Genomic DNA, 27,686 nt, shown 5'->3' with positions numbered 1-27,686 from the left:
CAAGGCCCCGCTCTGTGTTTTAAACAAGCAGTATTTTTATACAAGTAAAATATTTAAAACCACAAACGTAAATTGTCTCTGTAATTGTTAGCTATTTATACAGCAATATACCTCATGGCTCGTGTTGTTTCTTCTTAATTTTCACAGATGGTACTTACATCTTGATTATGCAATGATCGGTTTAAGGATGATGCGTTAATCACAAATGGTACTTACATCTTGATTACGTAATAATCAGTTTAAAGATGGTGCATTAATGAGTTTATTGAAACGCTGCTATAAACATAAAAGGTACAAAATTACAGGAATCCTTGCCCTTGTGAAGTCAATCATTCAATGAAGAAAAAAACCACAAACACACATAAAGAAGACTTAATTAGCATATGGGTGGTACATGGGCTTAGATACAGATACAATTTGCTCAAATATCTATGTGCTTAGCAAAGCAAGGTTCAGGTGAGTGAAGCAAGCAGGCGTTGGACGCCTTTACTCGGGAAGTCAGGGAGTTCTAATCAGGAGGTTTGGGAAAGGAAGCGCAGTTAGGGAGCCGCCCCCGCGTGGCAGAATAAGCCTTGGAGAAGAAGGCCAAAGGGTGAGGGTTGCAATTCCAGTTTGGCAACAGTGTGATAGTGAGCAAGTCTTTTCATTTTTCTTTGGTTCTGGTTTCTCGCTGGCATAATCTGTTCTTTGTTTCTTCACGCTCCCACCTCATCCGAGAGAGGATGTAAGGCAGAGAGGATGGCCAAGCCTCTTCTGGCGCTAACATTCGCTGACTCTAAACTTATCCAAGTTTCCTTCTGCAACACATGTATGATGACTCTACAGCCCAAAACTTCTCACCACTATGAAACACAAATATAGAAAATAATACCAAATGCAAACTGGAATCTTGTATTGCCCACAGGCAATCTCTCTGTGAACACACTCGAGTGGGCCCCCCAAAATCCAGAATTATCTTCTGGAGGGCGGGCCAGTTATAGCACAGGCTTCCCCTACTAGGTGAGTGTTCTAGGAACCCATCTGTATCAGGGTACTGGCTGGCGTTGTTGAGAGAGGCTGTGTTCAGCTTCAGTTAATTTTTTTAAAAAAATCTTTCAGTGCATTTGCCTATTTCACGATGGGTGATTTGCGAGTGCACCTGCCCACACCACACTGAGTGTTCCGCAGTTTTTAACCAAAAACAGCAGGACCCCCATGCCCTACCCTCCCTATTCCTCTGATCTTGCCCCAAACAACATTTTTTTTGTGTGGTTTCCTGGATGAAAAAAAGCCCTCAAAGGAAACATTTTGTCAACGTGGAAGAGGTGAAACAAGTAAATGGCAGAAGCATTAAAAGGCATCAAAATGAACAAGTTCAAACACTGTTTTCAGCAGTGGGAGAAAATGTCTCCATAGGTGCATTGCATCAAATGGAGAGCACTTTGAAGGTGACTGAAGTTTAAACGTGTAAGAATAAATACACAGTTTTTTATAAATTAATTCTGGGTTGTGTGGGTCCCCCCCCTATCTCGCAACTGTAAAATTACAGAGCTAAGGTTCCAGCCCGTGACTTAAGGGTGAGTACATTGTCTTGAGTTTCCCTGGTGAGTTCTCCCTGGGTCGGACCCTCGTAAACCCCGGGCACCCACCTGGTCAGAGGCTGTCACGTGTTTGATGCAATGATATTTTCCCCAGCAGTTTTCTCATAGCATCTTTGACTTCCTTGTTTCTTAAACTATAAATTATGGGGTTCAACATAGGGGTAAGCACGCCATAAAGCAAAGAGATGATTTTATCGACTTCTTGGGAGCCCGACGAAGAAGGCTTCAGGTACATGGAGAGGGCAGCCCCGTAATACAAGACCACCACGGTCAGGTGGGCTCCACAGGTAGAAAAGGCTTTGTTTCTTCCCTCTGCTGAGCTGATGCGCAGGATGGTGGACAGGATGAAGACGTAAGAGATGCAAATAAAGAGCATTGGAATGGGCAGGAGGAGCACGCTGACCACCAGCAGGGTCACGTCCACGAGCAGTGAGCTTGTGCAGGCTAACTTCAGCACGGCCAGGATTTCACACGTGAAGTGGTCAACGAGATTCCCACAGAGGGGGAGCCGCAGAGCGAGGCTGGTCTCCAGCAGGGCGGTCAGACAGCCCGTCGCCCAGGAGACAGTGGCCATCTGCACACAGACCTGCCTGTTCACGACGACAGGGTATCTCAGCGGGTTGCAGATGGCCACGTAACGGTCATACGCCATCACAGCCAGGAGCACACACTCGGTGGAGCCCATGGCAAGGGACAGATACATCTGTAAAGCACACCCAGAAAAGACGATGGTTTTCTGGGATGAGAGCAAGTTCACCAACAAAGTGGGAATAGAAGCAGATGTGTAACAAATATCCATGAAAGAGAGATTTCCGAGGAAAAAGTACATGGGGGTTTGAAGGCGTGAATCTCGCACAGTGATTAAGATGAGAGTGCTGTTGCCCACGAGGGTGACCAGATACATCACGAGGCTGAAGTTGAAGAGAACTATCTCTAACTTCGGGTATCTAGAAAAACCCTTCAAGAAAAAAAAGCTGAAAATGGTGGAGTTTTCTTGTTGCATTTTCTTTCTTTCACTGGTAGTTACTCTAGGCTTATTCTCTTCATTACATGTGTGAACATAAAGAGATGGGTAAAGTATAATGTTCATTTAGTTAGGAAAACATTTGCAAACTTATTTTCACTGTTATAAGCACAATTTTAGCACAAAAATATCACAGGATAGTGTCTCCCTTGTTCTAAGAGAAGAACAATATGATCTACACAAAAAGTTGATTCTTCCACGACAAAATTTAGAAAAGAGTGATACTGAAAACAAGAATAAACATTTATACTTAATCTCAGCTCATAATCCTATGCTGGACACATAGTAGGGTTTCAGTAAAGATTTGAAAGCACTGAATGATGAAAAATATGAATGAACATTGAATTAATTATTGAGCACAAATTAGAAAAGTAAACCAGATAAGTGAGGAAAAGAAAGCACACTCGTACAACAATGATCTTCACTGGAAGAGGAGGAGGAACACTGAAAGAAACAAATAACTGAATTTTAAGCCCACAGCTATGAAGTTCTGGGTCTCAACTACCCTCTCCAACTCACAGCTCAGAGGTCTACAGACTTGCTCAAACATGATGACTGTAGGCACCCGTTTTGATTATGTTTAAGAGCCAGTTTACAAGTCACACAAAATACCCCACCTCATTTAAACATGGGCACACCCACCATACAGTTTTATTCTTTATTGAGATCCATACTTTTATGAGAGTGTCAACAGGTCTAAAAAATTTTCCAGGCATGTTGGAAACCGCCCTGCCTGGTTTCAGAAGCTGTAACCCCCCATGGCTAAGGCTGAGTCAGAGACCTTGGGACCATAAGCCACTAAGGAGACAAAGCTTATCTCCCTGGCAGGGGCACTGCCCCTGCCCACTTTACTTCCCCCTGCTTGGCCCCGAGCCTGACCAGTTAGCCAATGACAGGTAAGATTCAAGGGAGGGATGACCTGAGACAGGCATGGTCACGAAGAGGCCCACAGGGAAGGACTCGGGGGGCTATAGAAGAAGGGGGTGATGGACCCTCGCCCCTTGGCTTTGACATAGTCTGAGTCCTTATTATGTCTGCAAGAAGTCTCCTAATCTTTTGGCTGCCTTACTTCCCCTGCCTGACTTAAGCCTGCAACAATGACAGAGGGTGGTGCAGTCATGTGTTGGAAAGGGCAGGTTCCCCAGGGCATCAGGCCTAAGAAAGAATGCATAAAATCCTGTGAAACCTGCTTTGCTAATACCCTCAATTTAAATGATAAGGGTCTAAGCCTGAAATGAGTTTGTTTCCCAAAGTCTTGTAGCCCTTTAGCTAACTGACCCTGACTCAGAATAAGCCCTCAGAGTTCTTTGAATGTTATCTATTGTTTGATCCTTACTGCCTGACAATGATTGATGAGCTTCACCTGTATTCCTGTGCAAATTGAACCCAATAAAAGCCCACCGAGGAAAAGGCTCTTGGCCCTTCTCCTTTGAGAGATCGGCCACCTTTCCTCCCCAAGCAGATCATGTCTTGGTAGACTTATTCTCATCCGTGGTGGCTGGGGGGCCCCTGTGGTCGGAGTCCCCCCACACAGGCAAAACTCTTACTATACATTATAATTCATGAAGACATTGAGGAAATGTAGAAATTAAACTCCCTGTTTAAATCATCTTAAAACCTCTTTGAAAAGAAGATTAAAGATTATCTAATTATATACAAGACACTTAAGGTTTTATTTTCTTACATTTCACATTTTAAGCAACAAAATTACTAAACCTTACCTTGCTTCTGCACTGACATTGCTGGTTATCACCTTCAACCTTTCTCCTTTCCCTACTAGTTCTTTCCGCTCTAGTTTCAAATATCCTCAACGTGCCCTTCACTGCCATGCTACACATGCGAACTGCCGCCTCATTTTTGCTGTTTCTCTCGCAGCCAAATTCCTGTTACATGGTTTATCTTGACACTTGAGTCTTCGCTTTCTCATCACTGACGTTCTTTCCCAGTTTCTCAATTTCAGTCAATGTTATCATTTGTCTCCCATGTCTCCACCTTTTAAAGGTAGCATTCATGGTGATGTTGCAGGCGGCATCTTATATCATGCCCCTGTAAAGGGACACAATGTTTTTCAAATAGTTTTCATTATACTGTATTACATAATCATCTTCGACTTCTCTTCCACTGTATCTCCTATCGAGCCTACTAGCAAATCCTTTCTTTTGTTTGTTTGTTTGTTTTAGTCGTCTGTCCCCAAGCACTTTACAGTGTAGGTCCAATCATCATCAGGTACACTGAATACCTCATTTAGTATTCCAGGGAATACTTGTCAGTGCTACTTCCCTCTGTGGTACTTGGACAAGCAATTTTTGCTTTTCCTCCTAAGAGCTCCATTCTTCCTATTTCACAGTAGTTAGTTCTTATTCCTTTGTTAGATTATTTCTTAGGGATTTCTCTGCCAAATTTTGTATTTAACAAAGTCTCTACAAAAACCTTATGATAGTGTAAGGAATTATTTTAAAGAAACTCAAATTTTTTGTGCTCCTCTTAAGACTAGCAAAGAAAATACTTTTTTTAAAAAAAAGAATGAAAAATCAGCCCTGTTGCCTGGGAGTTGATATTTTCTACTATTTACAAATCGTAGCCAAGAAAAACTGGTCCTCTCACCTGAATTCTGTCACCAGCTCCAAATATTGTTTTATGATGTACTTTACAGTTAGCGAAGTGCAAGAAAGAATAAATTCATCCACGTTAAAAATGTTAAATGTATTACATAAAAATCAGCAGTGCAAGTCATTTCTTTCAAAGGTACTGATTGTTACCTCCATGACTAAAAACGGAAAGGATAGCGACTGAAATACTACGTAAATTTAAATCCTCTGTTGTTTGGGAGAGTATCGTCCCTGAGCAATTTAAAAGTTCAGCAGCTATATACTACAGAGGTTGGAAACTTCAGGTCCTTCAGGGATAATGTCCCAAAGATCCAATTATATCAAACTTTTAAAAGTTGAGACAGAGAGTGAACCACAGTTACCCCAAAATAATTTCAAAGAACTCATAAAAAACAAGTCTTCTATTCCACACTGTCCATCCTAGCTGTATGAAGATTTTTCCTTGAATGATTACAGTGTAGAAGATTGAACAGTATATAGAGGAAAAGATATCCCTAGAATTCTAAGATATATTATCTTTTTCATTTTTGAAACTATTCCCTAGTTTTCAGATATTAAGGGAAGAACATTTTTTTAAACCACAACCAATGAAAATTTACTTTAAACTAACAAATGATCAGAAATTTTATTCAGTATGCATCTATCGAGAGGACCTTTAAGCAATGAACACTCAGTAGCAATGGACACACCTAGCACCCACATATTGGTTTCTAAATACAATTCTCAACCACAAGAAAACCCGCTCCTTCAGGAAATGGTGGATACCAAGGCTGGAGACGGAAAAGGACAAGATTAACTTGGAGTACCTTACCACACTAGAAGGTAAGGAAATATGCAAAGAATGACAGGGAGATTTCAAAAGGCTGTGGATACCCCCTCGATGAAGAAGCTCCCATTGGCCAAATCTGGGACTGATTATTTTGAACATCAAAATAAATAATGGTAAAAATGGATTATAGTCCATACAATAAAATAAGAATGCATTAGTTCTCAGAAGGAAGGGAGGAAGGGAGGATGGGAGGAAAGGAGGAAGGCAGGCAGGCAGGAAGGAAGGAAAGTTGGTTCTTCCTTATAGTAGGATGCCAAAAAATAAATATAAAAGAATGATGTAGTTAAAAATCATTAATCAAGGTTAAAGGTTGTTGTAGTAATAGATTATCGTAGGTAAAATGTTATAGGAAGTAATAAAAGCATCACAGTTGTCACAGGTAAAAAAAGCTGGATGAGAAACAGGATATTTACATTGTGTCGAAGTATCTACCACACACTACTTAATAATTTCCAAAACAAGGCAATAAGTAGGAAGACCTGGAGGATAACCACCGTGACATCAGCAAGAGTGGCATAAGTTGACTCCATATGCCTTCTGATATAAAGCACTGAAGACATATCACTTCTGCGGTATTCCTACCAAAAACTCATAACCTGAATCTGATCATGAGGGAAAAACAGGCAAAATTAAGTTGAGGAATATTGTGCAAAATAACCAGCTTATGTGGCTCAGTGGATTGAGCATTGGACTACAAAGCAAAGGGTTGCTGGTTCGATTCCCAGTCAGGGCACATGCCTGGGTTGTGGGCCAGGTCACCAGTTGGGGGCGTGTGAGAGGCAACCAAGTGGTGTATCTCTTGCACATCGATGTTTCTCTCCCTCTCTTTCTCCCTCCCTTCCCCTCTCTAAAAATAAATAACATCTTTTAAAATATATAAGGGTTTGAAACACTGAGAGACAGAAGACTGAAGCAGGTATTAGGAAGAGAGGAAAAAGCCCACAAATTTTAAGGACCAGAAGAATACAGAGAAACTAGTTAATGAGAAATACCTAGTAGCAGGGAAGGCTAAGGAGCCACAAAATAGTAACATCTCATATTGAATTTTAGGTTGTTGGTCTTAGCTATTCTCTATACCACTATTACTCCCCAAAATTCATTTAAAATCATATAAACACAACATAGTGGAGCTTTGGGCAACAGAGGTGCAGGAGCAGCTACCAGAATGGAAAACCTACGGGTGCAAGGCATTTAAGGCAATCTGTCAAATCACGAGCTGACCACTTGGCTAACTGAGCACAGACATCAGTGGTCACATACAATAAAGAATTGAGAATTTACAGAATTAGTTCAGGAAGTTGTTAAAAAAAAAAGAGCAATGACAAAATCTGAAACGAAAGGGGAGTATGATTTCCAGAGTTGCCAAATATGAAATGTCCAGTTTTCAACAAAAAATTATGAGACATGCAAAGAAACAGGAAAGCATGGCCCATACTTAATGATAAAAGGGTCACTCCATCAAGAAGACATAACAACTATAAATATATATGACCTAAAAAATAGATCCCCAAAATACTTGAAATAGAAACTGACAGAAGTAGAGGGAGAAATAGACAAGTCAACAACAGTAGTTGGAAGATGTCAATACTCTCAATAGTTGGTAGAACTATAGTGTTACCAAGAATACAGAAGGCTGAACCACCACCATAAATCAACTAGCCTTAACACCGTCTGTAGAACAGCCCAGCCAACCACACACAAGTGCACGCATTCCTAAGGGCACGTAGAACATTACCTGACTTTGCGCCATCACAAAATGCTCACTAGTGTTTGGATTCCTTCCCTCCACACGTGCTCGCGGGACACGTGTTGATGTCTGTGACTGCGGTTTGTCCATTTTTTATCGCTGTATGACTGTCTACTTTATGGTAACACTTTATCTATAGTTCTGTTGTGACATTTGAATTGTCTCCATTTTTTGGCTATTTCAACTAACGTTATAAACCTGTATGTGTATTTCTTTTGGTACATGTAAGGGCACCTTTCCCTTGAGTATATACTTAGGAGTAAAAACGGTGATAGAACAGAAATTAAGTGACCTTCAGTAGATAGTGCTACACGATTTCCTAGCACGGTATGAAAACTTTGCTACTGTATGGAACATCAGCTTCCTAGTGCTGTATGCGTAACAAAGTAACCAAAACGTAGTGCCTTAAAACAACAGCTATTTTCTCATACCCCATGGATGTCTGGTTGAGGAATTCAGACTGTTTAAGGGTAGTGTTAGTTGAAGATGTGTAGTATGAGCTTAACAAGAATTTCTGGATTAGAGATTTTTTTCCCTTTAGGCAGAAGTTGGTGTGAGCTGGGGTCAGAAAGAAGAGGCTGATTTTTTAAGAATTAAAAGGCTCAGTGAAAATAATTAAGAGGCTGGATAACATTCTGTGACTAAATATTCTCTAGAATTTGATTTAAAGAGAAAGTTGTTTTATCAGGGGGGTTCGAGTCTAATATTAGGAGATACATACAAAAAGAACACCTATCAGCCCTCAGATTTTATACTTTCATGATGGACTGAACACGGAGGGCCCATGGAGGCTTCTCGCCAGAGGACTGACTCCCAGAGACCCCGAACACACACTGGAATTCCATGGTGAACAAGCAGAGAGCGCTCAGACTATGGCAGGCTACTGGGCCTTTTTCAGTTTTTAAAGTGTAAGTTCTAGTCCATGCCTCAGACGCTAAGCTATTTTCCTAGAGAACCAGCACAAAGTAATGCACTACTTCAGAAGAAGTGGTCATGCAGCCTTTATTTACCACTTCATGTCTTCTTGGGTTTTCCTTCCAAAGAGACTATCACATGCTTAACTAGCTGAGTACATATTGCAGAGGATTCTATGAAGACTTTGCATATAAAATACAAAAATCTGTTACATATACATCCATTAACAACAGTTTGTACATTACAATGAGTGTCAAAGTAACTCCCTGCACTTAACAAGCAGCATGAATATATCGCGGCGGCGGCCGGCAGAAGCACCCCTCCGAGGGCGGACGGTGTTCACACAGGGTACTTGCCACTAGAGCACAGACCGACAGTCACATCCTTTCTTCTCTTTTTCTTCTTAGTAAACACACAAGTGAAAGAAGGAAGGGGAAAGCAATGGGGATTTGGTGGCAGTTAGGTCTCACTGTGCAGGTAAACTGTTATTACAGGCAGACACATTGGCAATTATAAATTGGACACAGACATTAAAGAAACTGCTGGTTTTTATCACCAAAAAGACAATTTTATACTACTTTGCTTTGACCGATTGTCAAACCTCAGGTACCTCCTTTCCATGTACCAATAAATTTATGAAGCCATCTCCAGTGTATGTATTCCAGGAATAAGGAATTTAGTAATTCGACTCTCTCAACCAGTTGCTTGTATGACAAGTAGCACTGAATATTCCTGGGGTGGGGGGGAATCACAAAGACCTGTTTCAGATAGCTTCGGACAATGAAGGCGGAAGATAGAAACATGCACGGTCCTCTCCCACTTGGTCGCCATATCAACACGCCACAATTACACCTCTGCTCTAACCGTTTTCAATAAGCGTGTGCACACACGCACACACAGGCTGCACCGGGGACCGTGGGGGAGCATTATTCATTGTGCAAACGACTTGGCTGGTCAAGATGAAGGCATTAAGTGTACAAATTAGAAATGTGCTTAGACAGCTCAAAGAAATTAATTCGCTAGCACTAAGCACTAAGGTTCAAGTATCTTAGCACCTCTCTCAGCACCATGGGAAATTCCCAAAAACAAAAAGTTTAAAAAGCGTAACATTTGATGAGGCTTTAACATTTCACATGGGCCAAGAGCACAATTCTTGCCCTTACGCTTGGTTTCTGGTGATACCTGACCTGCCCTGGGTTCTTGCCTAGGAAGAGCACCCCAGGCGCTGAGAATGAGAGTCCGAGGGCACTTCGTGCAAAGGGGAGTACTGATCAGGAAAACACTGTGCGGCTGTAAGCCTTCTGAAAAACATCCGAAGTGGATTTTTTTTCCTCAAGCAAAAGCCATTCTCAAGTGCAAGTCCACGAGAGGTTCCTTACAACTCATGATGCTACAAAAACAATTATTATTTAGTATCAGCTACGAGGGTGTTTCGGTAATAAGCACTTAAATATTCCTTCGTAAACCCCTTCCCCAATCAGAAGCGACCCCAGAACATGGCACAGACAGCCGAGATCAGGTACTACGATGGCAGTGTTTTCAAACTGAGAACGGCAGCCCATCGGAGAGGCGGGAAACAAATTCAGTGAGCGCTGAAAATAGTAGGGGTGCAGGAGGGGTCAAAGTGTACCACACATAGCAAGAGTCTGAATTCCTTCACAAAACATTTATTTCAGTTAATGATTTTATATTCATTCTCATTCTCTCTCTCCCCCTCACACACACACACACACTCACACTCATTGCTCTGGGTCAAGTGTGAAAAGTGATTTTTACTATGAGTCACAGTCGAGGAAGTTTGAAATACATGGTTCAACAAAGACCACCCAAAATACCGACCATGAAGTTTTGAGCCTGGTGTTAATGTCAGTAAGGGGTCAATACTGAGTGTAAACCAACTTTGTGCCTGGAATCCAAGGTAAGCTACAATGTTCTCAGTGTACCTTAAACACCTACTTAGTCAAACTTGTTTTCCCCCTTACCCTGTATTAGGCAGGGGTGTAAGCAGTATAAGGAAAGGAAGAAACCTGACCTGTACTTATTTACTGAGTGGTATCACATTTTTTCCCCGAGGTGCATAAAATGCTTTCCTTTCTATCCTAAAGCCATACTACTAACATAAAGGTGGGTATAAAGTTGTAAGTTGTTTTCCTGGTCTTGAGAATAGGAATGGTCTAAATTAAAAGTCGTGATTTCATTGTTGGCTGGGGTTTTGCAAAATAAGCAACCGCAGAAAGAAAGGAGGAGCACCCGGGTCCTAATCTACCTGTATCTGCCTGTGGAAGGACAATCAGAATGATCCCACGACACTGAATTCTCCCCACAACTTGTAAAGAAAGGTGCTAAACAATTACTTTCTAAAGACGGATCATCTAAACAAATGACGAAACAACGTTCAGCTTCTGAATTTCAAGAATCCAGTGATGCCAGTTCAGTTCCGGGTCAAGGACTGCTGTGCGCACCTCATCTGGGAGTCTCTCGGGTGGGCTGGGTGAGCGCTGATCGGCAGCAGGGTATAAAAGAAAACTTCCTGGGCAGCTCGCCCCACACGTGCACTCCGGCCTTCGCACAGGCCTCAGAAAAAGCAGCTACGTCACCGTGCAGCCTGTTTCTTCAGGTGGAAAGCAAGGGGGTTCAATGAAGTGGTTCACGGACTCTCTTCCTGAAATAACGTCATTTAATTTGGATGCAGTTCTGAGAGTTTTATCCAGCTTGCTCTACAACTTTGTCTATTCCTGTAGTAACAGCTTTCATCTTCTAATACCTATTTCCATCAGTTTTACTTACAACCACCTCTCAAACATCCATGTTCCATTAAGTTCACTCTGCCCACATAATTTAAAAACATCAAATAAAATAAAGCTAATAAGGAACAAAATTTAAGGCATTTTTTTTTTTATTATTTCAGCCAAGGAATGATGCATGCTACAGATTAATCTTTACTTTTCCCCCTCGGTTTTCCAAAGAATACCACCGTTTCAACCCCAATAAACATGGCGCTTGTTTGTTTCTTCCCCTTCTAATTTATTCCAGATTTTCAAGTGTTTTCTTCAGTAACGATGCTTTCTCCTGTAGTTCAGGTCTGCTGTCTGTCTCCATAGTCGCTAAAGACTCAATCAGGAGCACTCTGCATTCAGATGTCAAACTTTCCCACTGTTTAGATTCTGAATGAAAAGAGAAAGAAGAAAAAAAGATTCCTCATAGAACAAGCAAGCAAAAAAACCAAATCGGTCTTTCTGCTTTTCCTCCATACAGCATATTCCCAAAATGAATGCACAGCAACCCCTTGGCAACAATTCGGTATATAATGATCACAGGTTCAACAGTCGTCGTCTGAAAGCCTAATGACTGGCAACAACCTGAGAGCATGCCATGCGGTCTCGTTCTCTGCCTCCCCCCACCCCCATACTGGTGGGACAAAGAGAACCTAGGGATGCTGAAGCAAAACGGAAGTAGGGAGTGTGAGGGCAAGGCACGCGATGACGATAAAGCCATTTCAACAACACTAAAAGCCTCTTTAAGTGTTTGGTAAAAAAAAAAAAAATCTTGAGTAAATTTCTTAATTACAAAGTCAGTTTCAACAGATGGCATTTTATTACTCCTTTCTTTCACGGAAGGATCAGAGAAACTCAGAAAGTAAAGATCCTATATTGTGTTGATGAGGGTCAGCCACTTTCCAGTGGTGTGGTTTCAAGAAAGTTATTTCACCATTTAGGCTCATTTTACTCATCTGGAATAGATTCATACACATTCGGCAAACAGTGAGAATTCGGTGATAAAACTAGGTGCCTAGTTCCACCAATGAGAAAAAAAGGGATTTCAAGATGTGCAGTGTTACTGAGGCTAAAAAGCCTGTTTTATGGAGCCCCAGGAGAGGCGCTTTTAACAGCTAAGCAAAACCAGAAAGGTAGCAATTGCAAATCAGTAGGACCTGGAGAAAACTGCTCCTTCTTCCCCATTCTTAATCCATGGGGCTACGAAAAAAAGAAGAAAAAGAAAAAAGGGAAGAAGCCCCTTCTTTAAATCAGTAACAGATACACCAAATGGAAGAAATGTTTTCTATTACCACAGATGATTAGAAGAAATTCTCTTGACAAGAAGGTTAAAAAAAGAAACCAGGAAAAAATAGGATTAAGAAAACTGCTATCAAGTCACAGGAGGCGGGCGGATCAGCGCTAAAATGCTCTCCCAGCGCCACTCCTCAGCTGCCGCTCTGTTTACTGACGCCTGCGCAACGAGCTCTGCTACAGACGAACCTCCTCTGATGAACCAGGGTCAAATCAGCACTCACGATGGAAACAAAAACTATGACTCTAAGATAACTACGGCTTCACAATACGTAAAAAGTATGTAAGAAGAAACTTAATACAAATTAAACGTTTTAGCTTTGTCTATCTCACTTGGATCTGTGTGTGTGTGTGTTTGTATTTTGTTTTATATCTATATATTTTTTAATCCATGTATAGGTTTGTATTTTGGAGTAAATGCTTATTTAAAAACAAAATAAAAAATAAAAACAATTTCTAAAACATATGCCATAAACTATCCTGGCTTTCTGGTCCTCCAGGCAGAACAATCAAGGACTCACCTTCAAGTTTTTTAAGCAGTAATTCTATCACAGATAAAGCTTCTGTTCTCACAGATGAGTAGGTCTTATTTTCTAAGAAGGAAATCACAGAATGCACATTATTTATTTTATATGGCTTATAAACAAAAGCTCCAAGATTAAGTTAGTGTTACTCAAAGATGTTCAGAAATTATAAATACAGGGAAAGACACACCTTTTCTTACATCAGCTTCCCTTTGCATGTTATTTACTATTAAATACTTGAAATGTGCCACATGTCTACATCGTTATATTAAAAGAAAAATGTCAGCCAAATATATCAATCACCTTTAGATGGCAATATTTAAAGGACCCATTTTAGAAGTGGGAATTCAAAAGACACTATCTCAAACACATGTGATCTTCTCATAATACCTAGGACAGGTCTTCAGGTTTTCATGACGTCCTCATTCTAACAAAAACATTACACAGCCCAGGGTTAGGGCCAAATCAGGGACGCCTGCCTGGGACCCTGTAAAGACCAGTTTCTTAACTGCCAGTTCTTTATCTGAAAGCACACCGCCTGCGAGAATTACACCTGAAATATGCTTCCTTGGTGTCTACTCCAGATACAGCGTTAGCTCACAGTGCAACTGTCTACCGAAAAACTTAACACACGGCCAAACCCGCAGCAAGAAAAGCACAAAAGGACCTTCTAACATGCTGTTACGCTGCAAAGTACAGAAGTGCTTATAAGGATGATGGTGACCTGTCAACAGGACCCAGGAGACAGCCTGAAGGAGCTTCCCCTGGGCAAACTGGGACAACGTGAGCAACAAATTAATTAAGACAAATAATTAATTATAAACCAACTGGGGGAAAAGGAATCCATGAATCAGTATCAATAATAAAGAGATAGGGAGAGGGAGGGATCTTGCTTACAAGAGGGTGCCAACCGGCAACTGGTAAACGTGGAAGGAATGCTGAGTTAGAACATCACCTTCATGAACACTGACTCGGGGAGAGCCATCAGTGCGCGCTAGGCCTGGAAGACATTCTGAAGAGGAGAAGCCTATCTACGTGCTCTCGGAGTGTCTCTTCCCAGACTGCTTTGTTAGTCAGTTTTGAAGAAGAGCAGGTTATTGGATCTAGAAGTATGTTCCCATAGGCTGGTTATCAGACACAAGGGGGGAGAAAAGTCACTATACAGTAGAGAAAATTGAGTAGTACCTTGACCAGGTAATCAAAACTGACATCGCCAATGAGGGCAGATGGACACGGTGCCTCCTGACGTGAGGCACGCCACTTACGGAGGGAGAACCCCAACTGGGGAATCATGACCTGGATCTAATCACGAGGAAACATCAGACAAACGGCAAATGAAAACACTAGTTAAAAAAAGGGGGTGGAGACTTTTCTTCAAAACTGTCAGTGTCATGTAAGACAAAGAAAGGCTGAGGAAGAGTTCCAGATTAAAGGAGAATAAAAAGATATGACAACTAAATTCAATAAATAATCCTGGACTAAACCCCTTAATGGGGATGGGGGGGGGGGGAATTCTATAAAAAAATTACGGAGTCCAGAGAAAACCTCAAGTACGAGTGGTAAACATTTGATTTGAAAATCTGCATCGGCGGCACCCCCCCCCCCCCCCCCCCCCCCCCCCCGAGCTGGCACCTGTGCTGCGGACGGAAGAGCGTGCCCACTGGAGAGTTCAGGAGTAAAGGGGCGTGACGCCAATAACACGCTTTCAATGGCTCAGGAAAACTATGCACACAGACGTGCAAACGGCAAAGTAAATGGGCCAAAAGGCTGATAAGATAACCTCGGTTAAAGGATAGACAGGCTTTATATGTACTGTTCTTTTACTGCCTTGACTGGGCCCTTGGCAGGGGACAGGAGGAAAAAAACTGGGCACAGGCTGACGGGAAAGTCACCCCTCTCCATGGCACCCCAACCCTCCCACCCTGTGGGACAGCGCAGTACGTGTCTAAGAGCTAGCCTGGCAAGTCATCCAGGTTTCCGTTTTGTTTGTTCATTTGTTTGCTGGCTTTTTTACTTACCGCATTTTGCTGTGCAGAACGTGCTCCCATGTGTAAACTGCACCCATGTTTTGACCCAAACTTTCAGGAAAAGAACTTCCATTTCCATTTTTAAATTCAATTTCGTATTTATTTATATTTCAAAACAATCAATTACCAGGTATTATTTTTCATATGGATATTGTTATTGCTTTCTAGAGTTATACTTTTAACACATAAGCATAAATGAAAGAATTAAAAACATTTATATAGATATGGAACTAAAGCTAACCATGTATAATGAGCATCCGTATTTTTCCCCCTAAAATTTGGGCAAAAAAGTACGCATTACGCATTACTGTAGCAAAATACAGTAAATTCATTTGGATGATTTTAGTTAATAAAATTATATAGGTATTTCCAGTATACAATTCTGTAATACATTCTCTATATATTGCACTGTATGTACCACCCAAAGTCAAATCTCCTCCGGTCTCCTTTACCCTTTACTGTCTCTCTCCTACCATCCGTTCCCCCTGGTAAGCCCCATCCTGTTGTCCGTGTCTATGCGTTTTTGTTTGTCTTGTTTGTTCATTTGTTGCTTAGTTTTATGTCATACAACTCAACAACAAAAGAAACAATCCAATTTAAAACTGGGCAGAGAACCTGAACGGACACCTCTCCCAAGAAGACATACAAATGGCCAACAGACATATGAAAAGATACTTAACTTCACTGGCTATTAGAGAAATGCAAATCAAAACCACAATGAGACACACGTCACAGCTGTCAGAATGGCCGTGATCAACAAGACAAGTAAGAACAAGTGTCGGAGAGGTTGTGGCGAAAAAGGGCCCCTCACTCTCTGCTGCTGGGAATGTAAACTCGTACAGCTGCTACAGAAAACAGTATGGTGCTTCCTCAAAAAGTTGGGAATAGAGTTACCACATGACCCAGCAACCGCTCTTCTGAGCACCTCCCTGAAAAACCTGAGAACATTTATTCACAAAGGCATATGCACCGCCGTGTTCCCTGCAGCATTATTCATGGTGGCCAGCACATGGAGACCACTGAAGTGTCCCTCGAGAGGGGACTGGATAAAGAGGGAGTGGTGCGTGTATACTGTGGGATCCTACTCGGCCATAAGAGAAGACGAAATACTGCCATTTGCAACAACACGGGTGGACCTGGAGAATACTGTGCTTAGCGAAAACCATATGGAAAAAGTCAAGAAGGATTTCACTCTTGGGTGGGATATATGTACTATTGTAGCTTTTCTGTAAGTTTGAAATTATTTTCAAATAAATTTTTTTCTAAATACTGCATTTTTCTGATCTAGGTGTTAAAACCCTGAAGCGAGTGAGAGAGCGAGTGAGAGAAAGACAGAGACAGTTCCATATTCATATATTCCAGTTTGGGCATATATACTGACTACATTAAACAGCACAGTTCAGTAGTTCCATAAACTTAGTTCCTAGCACAGGGTAGGAAATATTGGAAGCTTAGCTCCTTGACCTTTAAAATTAGGACTCCTTATCAATGTCGGTTTACCACACTCACCTAAAGAATATGTGATTGATTTACAAGTTTCAAGGAGAATTTCAGCCAAAGCCTCAGGATCTGCATGTTCTTCTTCCAAAAGCATTAACCTATAAAATTCAGAAGGCAAGACACAAATGCCAGTTTTAAGAAGTATTCCACCCCTGGCTGGTGTGGCTCAGCACATTGAGCACCACCAGCCTGTGAAACGAAAGGTCACCTGTTCGAATACCAATCAAGGCACACGCTTGGGCTGCAGGCTGGGTTCCCTTGGGGCATGCAAGAGGCAACCAATCAATGTTTCTCTCACATATCAATGTTTTCCACCCTCTCTTTCCCCCTCCTTTTCCCTCCTGTAAAAAATAAGATCTTTAAAAAAGAAGAACTAAAAAAAAAAGTATCCCAAAACCTTTCTGATACAATTTCTATTCTGCATATAACACTTTGTGATGTTACTCTAGCATTTAGTTTTAAAATTTCAAAGAATTTCATTGATTGTATATAAAATGCCAAGGGGGAAAAAAAAGATGAATGACTGAACCACAAAGCAAATTACCCCTGAAAAAAGGCATTCATTGACTGGAGGACTCCTAGCTGCACTTTCCACGTGCTGAGTTTCAGCTGTTCACACATCAATCTGCACAGTTCCTGACGGTAACAACCTGTAAAAAAGGACAGAATGGGACAGAGCAGGACAGGGAGCGTGAAGGAGGAACAGACAGAGAGAGTGAGGGACAGACAGAAAGACAGAGACAGGAACAGACAGGAAGAGAGAATAGAGAAGGGTGGGAAAGAGGACGACAAAGGCACAAAGAGGGGGAAAAGAGGGGGAGGGAGGAAAAAATAAATCAACGATGTCTTTAGTTAAAGCCATGAAATTTAAAAACAAACAAACAAACAAACAAAACACCAAGAAACAACACTTTGTGTCCAATTCCCAAGCAAATTTCCCTGGTCAGAACTTCCCCCATGAAGGTCCTATATAACTGTTCATAAACGTTCATTTTTAAAGCAATATCCTCCAAGGAACTGACACAGAATCTTAATGACACTCCCCTCCCCCTGGAAAGCACCCCGAATGACTGCCAAAGCAAGCAGAACTCCGGAGGCTGGGAGCTCCTCTGGTCACTCAGGAGCTTCTGCGTGTTGTAGGCTTACCAACAGACGACAGCGCTCTATCCCAAACCTGTTATGCCAACTGTGCTTGTAATTACAATTATATAATCAATAGTACACTAACTGATGAAACAAGAGTATAAAGCTCAACAAAGTAGTTATTTTTTAAATGCTGTAAAATTTAGTTCAGTTCACATATGTAAAGACAGATGGGGGTAAAAATGTAGAAGAATCCTGCACCTGAATTGCTTCATAAGAGACTTAACCTTTCTCTACTATAAAGAAACAAAAATCAGAAATTATAGACGCTATCTTCTGAGTGAGATGTGTATGAGAAGCCGATGTGTAACAGCTGAATTCCCAAAGGCCTTGGCCTTCCCCTTAATAACCTGCAGATGAATGTGTGTTTCTATGCCTTACTCTAAAATAAACTGCTTTGTGTATCATTTTTATATAATTCCCTACTTTCACATTTTCTACCCCATTCAAGAAAAAGTCAGTAGTCCTAATGGCATCAAAAAAGTAGACTTTCACTGTAGTCCATGACGTAAGACCATTTCCTAACAGGTATCTTTTGGAAAAAGATAACATATACGTATATATACATAGCAAATACACTTTTTAAAGTTCACAAAAAAATGGCAAGGCTCAAAGACAGTCTGAAGTCTGATTCAGACATATCCAATCAGAAAAAATCAAGAGACTTCTAACAACATTCAAGCGTATTAAGGTGCCTGGTGGGACGCACGGCAAGAACTAACACAACTAACACAAGGTGACCTCAGAGGAGCACGGGCCCAAGTCCAAGGCCCTGTCCAAGGACTCCTAACCACGTGCAACCCAACCCAACAATAAAGGGTTACTGTTTGTTTATTAATCTAACGTTGGAAATACACGTCCAATTCCAAAAATCTCTCAAAAAGTTTTAAGGTTCTCAGTGAAACCTACATTCCACTTGCTTATTGAAGATTCGTTTACTTACAAGGCTATTAATTTCAAGGTGAAGAGATCCCACTAATAAATTCTGTGGATTCCTCAGAAAACAGCAGCACAAAGAATAGTAACAATTCTTTTTACAGTCAAACTATCTATATAAAATATATCATGGTTGTTAAAAGCTGAATTGTGTCCCCAAATCCGTATGTTGAAGTCCTAACCCCAACAGCCTCAGAATGTGACTCTGTTGGGAGACAGACTCTCTAAAGGTTGGACAGGTGGACCCTAATCCAGTATGGCTGGCGTCCTTACAAGAAAGAAGACATCAGGACACACAGACCCGGATGGCTATGAACACTCCAAGGAGAGAGGTCTCACAGAAACCAACAGTGCTCACACCTTGATCCCCACCCCCCAAAAAAAATTGTGAGAAAATGAATTTCTGTTGGATGAGCCACCCAGTGTATGGTACTCGTTACAGCAACCCCAGCAAACTAACACAATAGTCGATGAGATTATTTGCCAATGTAGGAGTAAAACTGATGTTGGATAATTCTCACTATTAATCAGTCAGGCTGTACAAGAAACAGCTCTCATGTGTCACCCAGCACATCTTCGCTCCCATTAAGCAACCTCGGGGGCTTACGCTGAGTCTCCGCGCTCCGGGGCCAGGCCTTGCCCAGGCCCTCGAAGGCCGCCAGCAGAGATTCCAGCTGGAGCTCCTTCTCCTTCTCATTCTCATCTTCGTTTTTGGTTGTCCGGACTCCAACGCTTTCAAGTGAATTCTAGGACATGTCAAGTAAAAAGAAAAAAGAAAAAGGGAAGCAAAATATAATTTTTTTTTCAGTTACAAGTGCACTGTTAAAACAGTCAAGGTACCAAAGTAGAGGATATTACCATGACTAAATGCTAAATTCTCTAACCTGAGTTTGTAACAGGGTACTACACCTCTCTGATAAATGTCGGAAATCCTTTAAAAGAAATCTGTAAGCAAAGGTGAAAAAAATACTGTACACGTAGTATGTCGAGCACACCATAAAAAGACCTGCGTTAGAATCATGGAATGAAAGACGAAAGAACTTGAGGACGATCTCAATTCAAACTCTATAATAATACAGGGAACAGGTTGAGAAGTGACTCATCCAGCTAGCTGGTGATATCACCGATTTAAAATATAAGTCTCCCAAATCCATTATGTACGTAAAAAACTATTTAAACAACCTTTTTACTTAGAGAAAACTACATATTAGCAGCAACACAAGAAATAAGAATGCTACTTAAACTATGTCATTTCACAAAAAATAGGTAAACTATACCCTTCTCTTTAAAACACAAGCACTTCTTTTTCCAAATGAAACCAGTCTTTTTTGGGCCCAAACCACCCCCCAGGGTACAGCAGGGGCGGCTAACAGCGACCCACTGGGCTCCCTGCCTTCACTCCGGGATGACGGGGTGGCTTCTGCACAGGTTCATAAGTCTAAGCTTATCGTAACTACAGGGTGGGCAAAAGTAAGTTTACCTATGCATGTGAAACAGATTTCATTGTTTATTCTTATTTATGAATTACTGTCTTATTTGCCATACAAAGAACCGTAACCTACTGTAGCCCAAATCTACTCTCAGGAATTCACTGTTCCTGTAAGTTTAGTATTTCCTGGCTTGCAGGTCGAAACCCCTCCATTAAATTAAAACAAATGCACTCTTCCCGTCTCCCATGGAGGGCTAATGGACACCTGAACGAATCCGCATCCAGGTATCCGGCTAAGTACTGGCCAACGGAGTAGAAGTGACAGTGCCATGCGGTGGTTTTCGGGAACTCTCCGTGAGAAAGAAGGGACAGGCCTACTCGGATCCTGTCTTTATCTCCTCTGCCGTCGCCTGCCTGGGATGTAGCTACACCGTGGCCCATGCGGACAATGATTTTCTGCTATTTGCAGCTACACTAACCCTCAAATAAATTATGCAAACAGGACACAGAAAAATCTTCTCTCTTCTTCTTCATTTTTAAAGTATAAAGCAGACCTGAGAGGACAGATATAGGTAGTCATTACCTTCTTAATGAGAGGTATGACAACATCAGAAAACTCCCGGAATCTGTCCTCTTTGGTGGCCTTCAGGACATCCGCTGCAGAGCTGATCGCTACAATCTTGTACTTGGGATTCTCTCTGCAGCACTCCTTCAGGACAGCCTGGACAATTTCATCCATGCTGGGCTGATTGGGCACCGGCTTTTCCAGCTCTGCACTACGGGGTCCACACAAAAGCATCAACAGTTAATAAAAGCCGCAGCTTACGGGTTCAGTTGAAAGAACGGCATCTTCACGGAAAAAACGTTTACCTGCAAGCTGTCACCACACAGGCAATGGCCTTCAACAGCTCTTCCTACAGGGTGGGGAAATGAGAGAATGCTATGAAGCACACGTGTCATTTACATTCTCTGTGCTATGACCACCATTACCTACGATTTAATAACTACAACAACAAAAATTGACTGGAGTCATCTTACCTTCAAGCTCCTTACTGTTTAATAAGCACATCCACAGAAGCAGAATAACCACCTTTATTTCCATTTCATAAAGCCTAGGAACTGACTTGCCAAGGTCACACAGGCGGAAGTATAGACCATGGAATTAAAACTACCTCTGACTCCCAGCCCAGCCCTTCTTCTGCAGTGCTTCACTGGCTACCGCGGACTTTACAACGTCGGGCAGGTTGTCGCACGCTGCCACTCTCTCGTTTTCCCTGCTGAGTGTGTACACCATCACCTGTGTATAAAACATGACTGCTACTAATTCACAGGCCCCAGAGATGGGCATTCTCAGGTCCAGGCTTAGACAGCTCGCCTTGCTACTCAGTGTCATATATGCCCAATCCTGATCTGTGCATGACGTCACCAGGTTCAAAAGGGTGGCCCCTGGGTCTTATCTTAAAAGCTGAACGTGATAAGTAAAAATCAATCTCCAGCATTACTGTGCAATATTCAGGACACATGGGTTGCACTTTAATGAAATATCATACTTAATCACGCAAAGCTCACCCAACGTTTCCCACTGGCTAGAAAATCAACCCATCTGATGTCCCACAAAACCAGATTCGAATTCTTACAGGAAATGAAAGCTGAAGTCATAATCCTTTAAGGGTACCTTAAATTTAACTGGGCGTGAACGGTTCCTTTACCTTTCCTGCCCATGTTCTTCCAGCGAGGCCTTGCAGTAACGCGGTCAGTATCATTCCCAGATACGGAGGTACCAAGGAGCTGGTTTGTTTTGCAATAGATGCCATGGCAATTGCACCCTGGGCTTTCATTTTCCAGGACTGGGACTGTAAAGCCTTCTGGGTAATAGTAATCAACTCTTGCAGGTATAGCCGAATGCCACCAAAGGAACCTAGGTTATAAGAAGCAAAATTAAAGCAACTTTTAAGTGACCAAAAAAAAAAACAAACCACCCTGATCTTTCTAAGTCTGAAAAAAAGTCAGTGACTGTCGGTCTAAAGCAGTGATTCTCAATGGTTACATTACACCACTCTTTAGAAGGGAGAGGGAGCAGGTGGTGTGTGATGAACTTCATGACAGCGGGGCTTTATGAACTTGGGTTATGTCCACAAGCGTGTCATACCAATGGTCCTCATCCACTGATATGCATCGAGGTTAAAAAAAAAAAATTTGAAACTACTCTAAATAATACTCTAAGGCAACATATCATAAAATCACTGTCCACTCAATTAAAGTGAGTGAAATTCGACTCGGCGGGGCAGCAGTGATGGAGGAAAGAGCCCCGAGTGCCGACCTTGACAATCAGCAATGGTGAGAGGGGCTCAAAACCAAACGGGACACGTGCTGTGACAGTTCTAGGAAAGTAACTGCAGGAGCTTACGAGTTAAAAATATGAGTAAAACACTCCAGTTGTGGTTCTTCAGAAACAGGTGTAATTCATAGGTGCTGTTTACTAACCAGGTACATTCTCCTGCCACACTTCAGTCCATAAGTTACATTCTTCCTTTTCTGATTTCTCCTCGTCAGCAATCTCATGCATGCCGAGAAATGCCAAGGGCAGAACTTCTTTGGCGTGGTTCTTCAACACGTCGGGGCTGTACCGTCCAATAGCATGGACGGTCAAAGCACACGAGGTCTTGTAGATGGGTTCTGAAGGCAAGCAGAAAAAGCCACAATCTTTATGATGCTTACTGTTTTTAGTGGGTAACTGATCTAAACAGACTATTAATGCTCAATTTGCACCACAACAAAATAGTAAAATCACTTAGAGATGTTCCTAGCAGAGTACATAAAATCATACAGAGTAAGACCTGATTTTTTATTGTTTTATTAGGTTAACATCTAAATATAAATATTAAAAAGATACCGTCTTTCTCCATATACCAGCCATTGAGCTTCTGCAAGAGTTTCTCAGTGCTGCTATCCCGTGAGGTCTGAAAAAAACAAACATCCTGTCATTTCTTCAGAACTATCTAAGTGTAGTTACTTAACTAGACAAGAAATCCAACTTACCCGAACTAAGTGGCCCATGGCAAAAGCACAGGATTTCTGAATCACACTGTTCCGATCTGTCAGGCCACTGAGCAAAGCACTCATAAGTTTACCTATCAGAAATAAAAGAGAACAATCTGATACTTGGCTGACCAAATGTTCTGTTCCCAGAACCACAACAAACTTAACCCTGTAATTAATATCTGACTTCTTCCATGGTAATTTAGAACCCTTATGTCATAGTTGTGCTATCCATTGCTTCCTTTTACTTGATATAAAATTAAAAATTAAACTGTGTCTAGAATATTGTTAAGAAAGTTGAAAAAATGAAAGCTAGATACATATAAGTTCATTAGGCCCATCTGGGAGCCAATCTAAGAAGAGAGAAATACTGATGTAAAATTAACTATATAGTAAAAAGAAAATCCCACAGGATGGCAGATACTTTCTCACCTTCCTATACCAATGAGAAATAGTCAAACCCTTATAAAACAGTGAAGACTTGCTAAACTTGACCATCCTTTGCCTCTTGCATACAAAAAGATGAAGGGAGAGGGGGGAAAGTATACAGTATTACAAGCATGTCAGAATGATAATTATTTTTCTTTCTAAAATCTTGTCAAACAAGACGGCCATACAAAATATTACCATGCAGGTTTTTGACAACTCACCTGAGTAAGGTGTTAGGTCCTGGGGACACTGAGTAGTTAATGACACAATGACACTGGCACAGCCTCCCTACAGGGTTACACAGGGAAGGTCAGAATCTGGTGGTCACAGTGCTCTATAAACCCTTTGTTTTAGGTGGGTGTCAAAGATTAAAGACAAGATATAATACACACAAAGCCTAACAACCCCTCAGGAAGTCGATCTAGAAAGGGGGAAACTCAGCCTTTGAACTAGCCACGCAGAGAATTTTTTTAGAACTGCTGGCAGGAAGATGGGTGCTCTCCTACATGCAATTAAGCAAGAAAACTGGCTCAATCTTTAGGGAGGGCAACATGTCCTCCTCTTGTCCATCCTTGTTCTAACATTTCCAGTTCTAGAAATTTAACCAAAAGAAACAGCTTCCGATGTATCACAAGACATTCATCACAGCACCTTATTCATCAGTATCAAAAAAGCTGAAAACAGATCAGATGTTCCTTGATGGACTAAAATAAATAATGTCGGAGCCACACAACAGAGTATCACGTGGTCCTTAAAGAGGACAGTGCAGAGGACACATGTGCAGAGGACACATGCACAGAGACCGGAAGGAAACACTCCAAAGTCTTAACAGCGATTACCTCTGGGGAGTACACTCAGGACAGTTTTTAACTTTCCCCTCATCTATAAATGCTGAAGTTTTTAAATACAATCAAGTGTTAAATTTGTCAGGAGGATAAAAAGTGAGTTGTTTGTTTTTCAAGTGTGGGGGTAGGGTTCAATCCTTAAAAATCTGGGAAAGACCTTTTTCCTCTCCAAACACCTGCTGAGCCTCTGTGAAAAACGCTCATCACCCCCTAAAACAACCTGGCCTGACGACCAGAGGAGCATTTCCTTTAACAACGGATGATGAACCAGACCCAGAGGCATGTACAGGGGGCAGGAATGATTCGCTAAAAAAGTGAGACAATATTTATTAAGTCACATGCTTCATTTCCTGAATGAGTTACTTGTTTTAATTTATTAGTGCAATCATAAAAACAAACTGGTTAACTTACAATAACAGGTTTTGTTTTAAAAAATATGAATTTCAAACATGATGGCTACTGTATTTTTGTGGCCCAACCAAATGAAAATTATCCTTGTGAAAAATACACTTACTTACCTTAGTTCCGAGACCTACGCCACTTCTGATTAGTTCACATAATCTAGGAACCAGCTCACCCAGCACGGACACATCAAGATATTGCAGGCACTTTTGGAAAAGAATAAATAAAAAGTTAACCTTAGCAAATAAGTAAGTCCACAACACATCTTCAATTAAAAACTGCCCGTATCAGATATGTACCCACTGGATTTGACATGAAATTGAAAAATCTGGTTTGATTTTGCTCTAATTTCAATGTGAAAACCACCATTGTACTACAAATAAAAATCACTCATTAGTGGTTCAACATTCAAAACAAAACAAAAACAATGAAAAACACTGACTTTCTGAAGGAGTAAATAATGATTACCCAAGAGAAAAGGATCTCTCTGGGCCTACTTACTCCATCAACGAAGTTTAGTGTAAAAGACTTAGATTAAAACAGATTCAGTGGGCCCGCCCTACCACCATCTTTATTAAAGAGCCAATTTCTGAGCAGAACTTGCTAAGCTATATTTTTGAAAAATGCAATGAACTATATTGTTAATGAGCACATCTCCAACGTGTTTGATAACTATTTCTATTTCTTTAAGCTTTCTTTTCCCCCCAGTAATCCAACTAAGACTTAACATTCTTAGACCAAACTTTGGTGGTAGTCTGCCAGTAGCAGTAAAAAATATGTACTTCTTTTCTCCAGCCTTGTAATCTGCTTAGCAAAACAATTTCCAGGGGCTCGGACACTCTCAGTTAACCACTCCAGGGTACGCACAGCAGAGTCAACTTTAGTGACTTTAGCAACTCCTAGTCCAAGAGTCCAGGAACTTAGAATCTCGGTGCCAAGCAGCTCTTTTCTGCAAATCCCTTCCTATGACTAAGACAACATAAGAGTATTGCTCAATTCCCCTCCCCTACCTGTATTCTGCCTGCTTCACTGAACACGTCCAGCTGCACTGTCCTGGGTCCTCCCAAAGACAATGCCCAGGCAGAGACAAAAATCTGAATCTTGCTCAATAGGACAAAAGATACTTAGATCTATACAGAAATCTTTTACCAGACATTCTCCTATAACACAACTCTGGACTAATGGATTCTATTATTTGAAAAAAAAATTTTCCATTTAGTAATATAGAAAAAGAAATAATTATACTATGAGAAAACTGAAGTCACAATAGCTGCTTGACTCATCTCTTCAATTTCTGTTTCATTTGATGTAACCCGAAGACTCTGAACGTTACACTCCCAGGTAGCAAACAAACGTGAGCGTTCTCATCACATTAGGCACTGACCATGTTGATTGTTTCCATCATGGGGGAGGACTTGGCAGCACTGAGCCGAGCACTGTCCATTGCAGCCTGAGAACACAAATTGAAGTCAGTACATTCAATTAGCTCAGAAGAACCTCCACACACTCCCATAAAAGGCTTTATGCCAAATCAAAGAATGTTTTTTGCAGTAATATATATAACACAGTCAAACGTAAGTCCAACTTCAATTTCTTCTGACCTACACTCAACCATTTATCTGTAGAGGCAGTATCTCACTACAGGTGAGAAATTCAGACAACAGTTAGAAATTAACTGTCATCAGAAATTAACAGAGGATGGCTCTGAGCAAGTCACTGAGACTTCCTGAGCCTCAGCTTCTCCCACCCACTAAATAAAGTAGACTAAATAAATTTCTATCTAAGGTTTTAAAAAAAGGTGTCTAAGCAACAAAAAAAGTGATACATTTCATTGCTTGACCTCGTAAAGGGCCTTCACATTTACAATGGCGCTTTAGTCTACTACTTCCGCTGCAGAAGTTAACCCTGTCCGACATAGGAAGTAAGAAAAGGCATGGAGAAGAGACTTGCCCAGGGCTGCAAAATCTTGACTAGAATTTATATTTCCTATATCTGAACCCCTAAAAGGTTGAGGAACCTAGGAAGGGGCAAGATTACTGCTAAAAGAACGGAGAGGAAACAGCAATGTTAGCGGCAAAGGGAAAAGAGGATAAGTTACTAGAATAGTGTAGGCAGGTTAAAAATCAGTCAACTTATAAAAAAAAAAGTACAGTAATAAACAAGGACAAATACAAAAACATAAACAAGTACAAAACTAGGCATGGAATGGAAACACAATTCAGAGATGAAGTGAACATGGCTAACACAGTGTGAAGCGACAATGGGCAACACAGCAACAGGAAAGTGTAAGTCAGAACAATGATCTTCCTTATTGGACTGATGTTATTCAACACTGGCTTTATGATATGGAGAAAATACGGAGCAAATAGAACATTCAAAACCTTTGATGCCACAAAATCTCTCCTGCAAAAATTCAAAATCACCTCCCTGTGGGTCACTTGGCATGCATTAAAAAGAACGAAACAGATCTACACAGACATGATATATTGTTAACGACAGAAAGCAGGTGGCAGAACAACATCCATAGTCTGATTCTACTTTAAGGTTAGTGTGTGTGTTTAGTTTTGCAGCCTCTGGCTACAAAAGAATTTGAACAAAGACCCAGGACACCGCTGACAGTGGTACTCATTCGGCGCTGGTG

The 27,686-nt window shown here is 41.3% G+C and overlaps 2 protein-coding genes across 5 annotated transcripts in view; both read right to left on the bottom strand.

The window, feature by feature from the left end:
• Nucleotides 1-1,632: 1,632 nt before the first annotated feature.
• Nucleotides 1,633-2,749, bottom strand: OR2K2 (olfactory receptor family 2 subfamily K member 2). The gene has a single exon (XM_024560254.3). It carries the CDS (start codon nt 2,668-2,670, stop codon nt 1,633-1,635), a length of 1,038 nt encoding a protein of 345 aa, XP_024416022.3. The 5' UTR covers nt 2,671-2,749.
• An 8,833-nt stretch (nt 2,750-11,582) lies between these two features.
• ECPAS (Ecm29 proteasome adaptor and scaffold) overlaps nt 11,583-27,686 on the bottom strand; it is a 95,979-nt gene continuing 79,875 nt past the window's right edge. For all 4 annotated transcript variants that reach the window (XM_024560277.3, XM_071221237.1, XM_053921839.1 and 1 more), the window contains exons 36-49: nt 26,430-26,495; nt 25,162-25,251; nt 24,020-24,086; nt 23,370-23,461; nt 23,224-23,290; nt 22,815-23,006; nt 22,040-22,248; nt 21,201-21,244; nt 20,914-21,106; nt 19,509-19,647; nt 17,367-17,472; nt 16,832-16,920; nt 13,293-13,364; nt 11,583-11,868 (exon numbers count right to left, since the gene is read on the bottom strand). In XM_024560277.3, coding sequence (XP_024416045.2) covers nt 11,729-11,868; nt 13,293-13,364; nt 16,832-16,920; nt 17,367-17,472; nt 19,509-19,647; nt 20,914-21,106; nt 21,201-21,244; nt 22,040-22,248; nt 22,815-23,006; nt 23,224-23,290; nt 23,370-23,461; nt 24,020-24,086; nt 25,162-25,251; nt 26,430-26,495 — 1,566 coding nt within the window. In that variant the 3' untranslated portion in view covers nt 11,583-11,728. The remainder of the gene's footprint in view (nt 11,869-13,292; nt 13,365-16,831; nt 16,921-17,366; nt 17,473-19,508; nt 19,648-20,913; nt 21,107-21,200; nt 21,245-22,039; nt 22,249-22,814; nt 23,007-23,223; nt 23,291-23,369; nt 23,462-24,019; nt 24,087-25,161; nt 25,252-26,429; nt 26,496-27,686) is intronic.

Source organism: Desmodus rotundus, chromosome 1, assembly GCF_022682495.2.
Source record: "Desmodus rotundus isolate HL8 chromosome 1, HLdesRot8A.1, whole genome shotgun sequence".
Taxonomy (NCBI): Eukaryota; Metazoa; Chordata; class Mammalia; order Chiroptera; family Phyllostomidae; genus Desmodus; species Desmodus rotundus.
Note: the sequence above shows the minus strand (reverse complement) of the source record. Positions and strands in the feature narration are given on the sequence as shown.

What these genes read in the sequence shown, in the direction of transcription:
- OR2K2 (XM_024560254.3), bottom strand. Translation starts at nt 2,670, where the DNA reads ATGAACATTATACTTTACCCATCTCTTTATGTTCACACATGTAATGAA.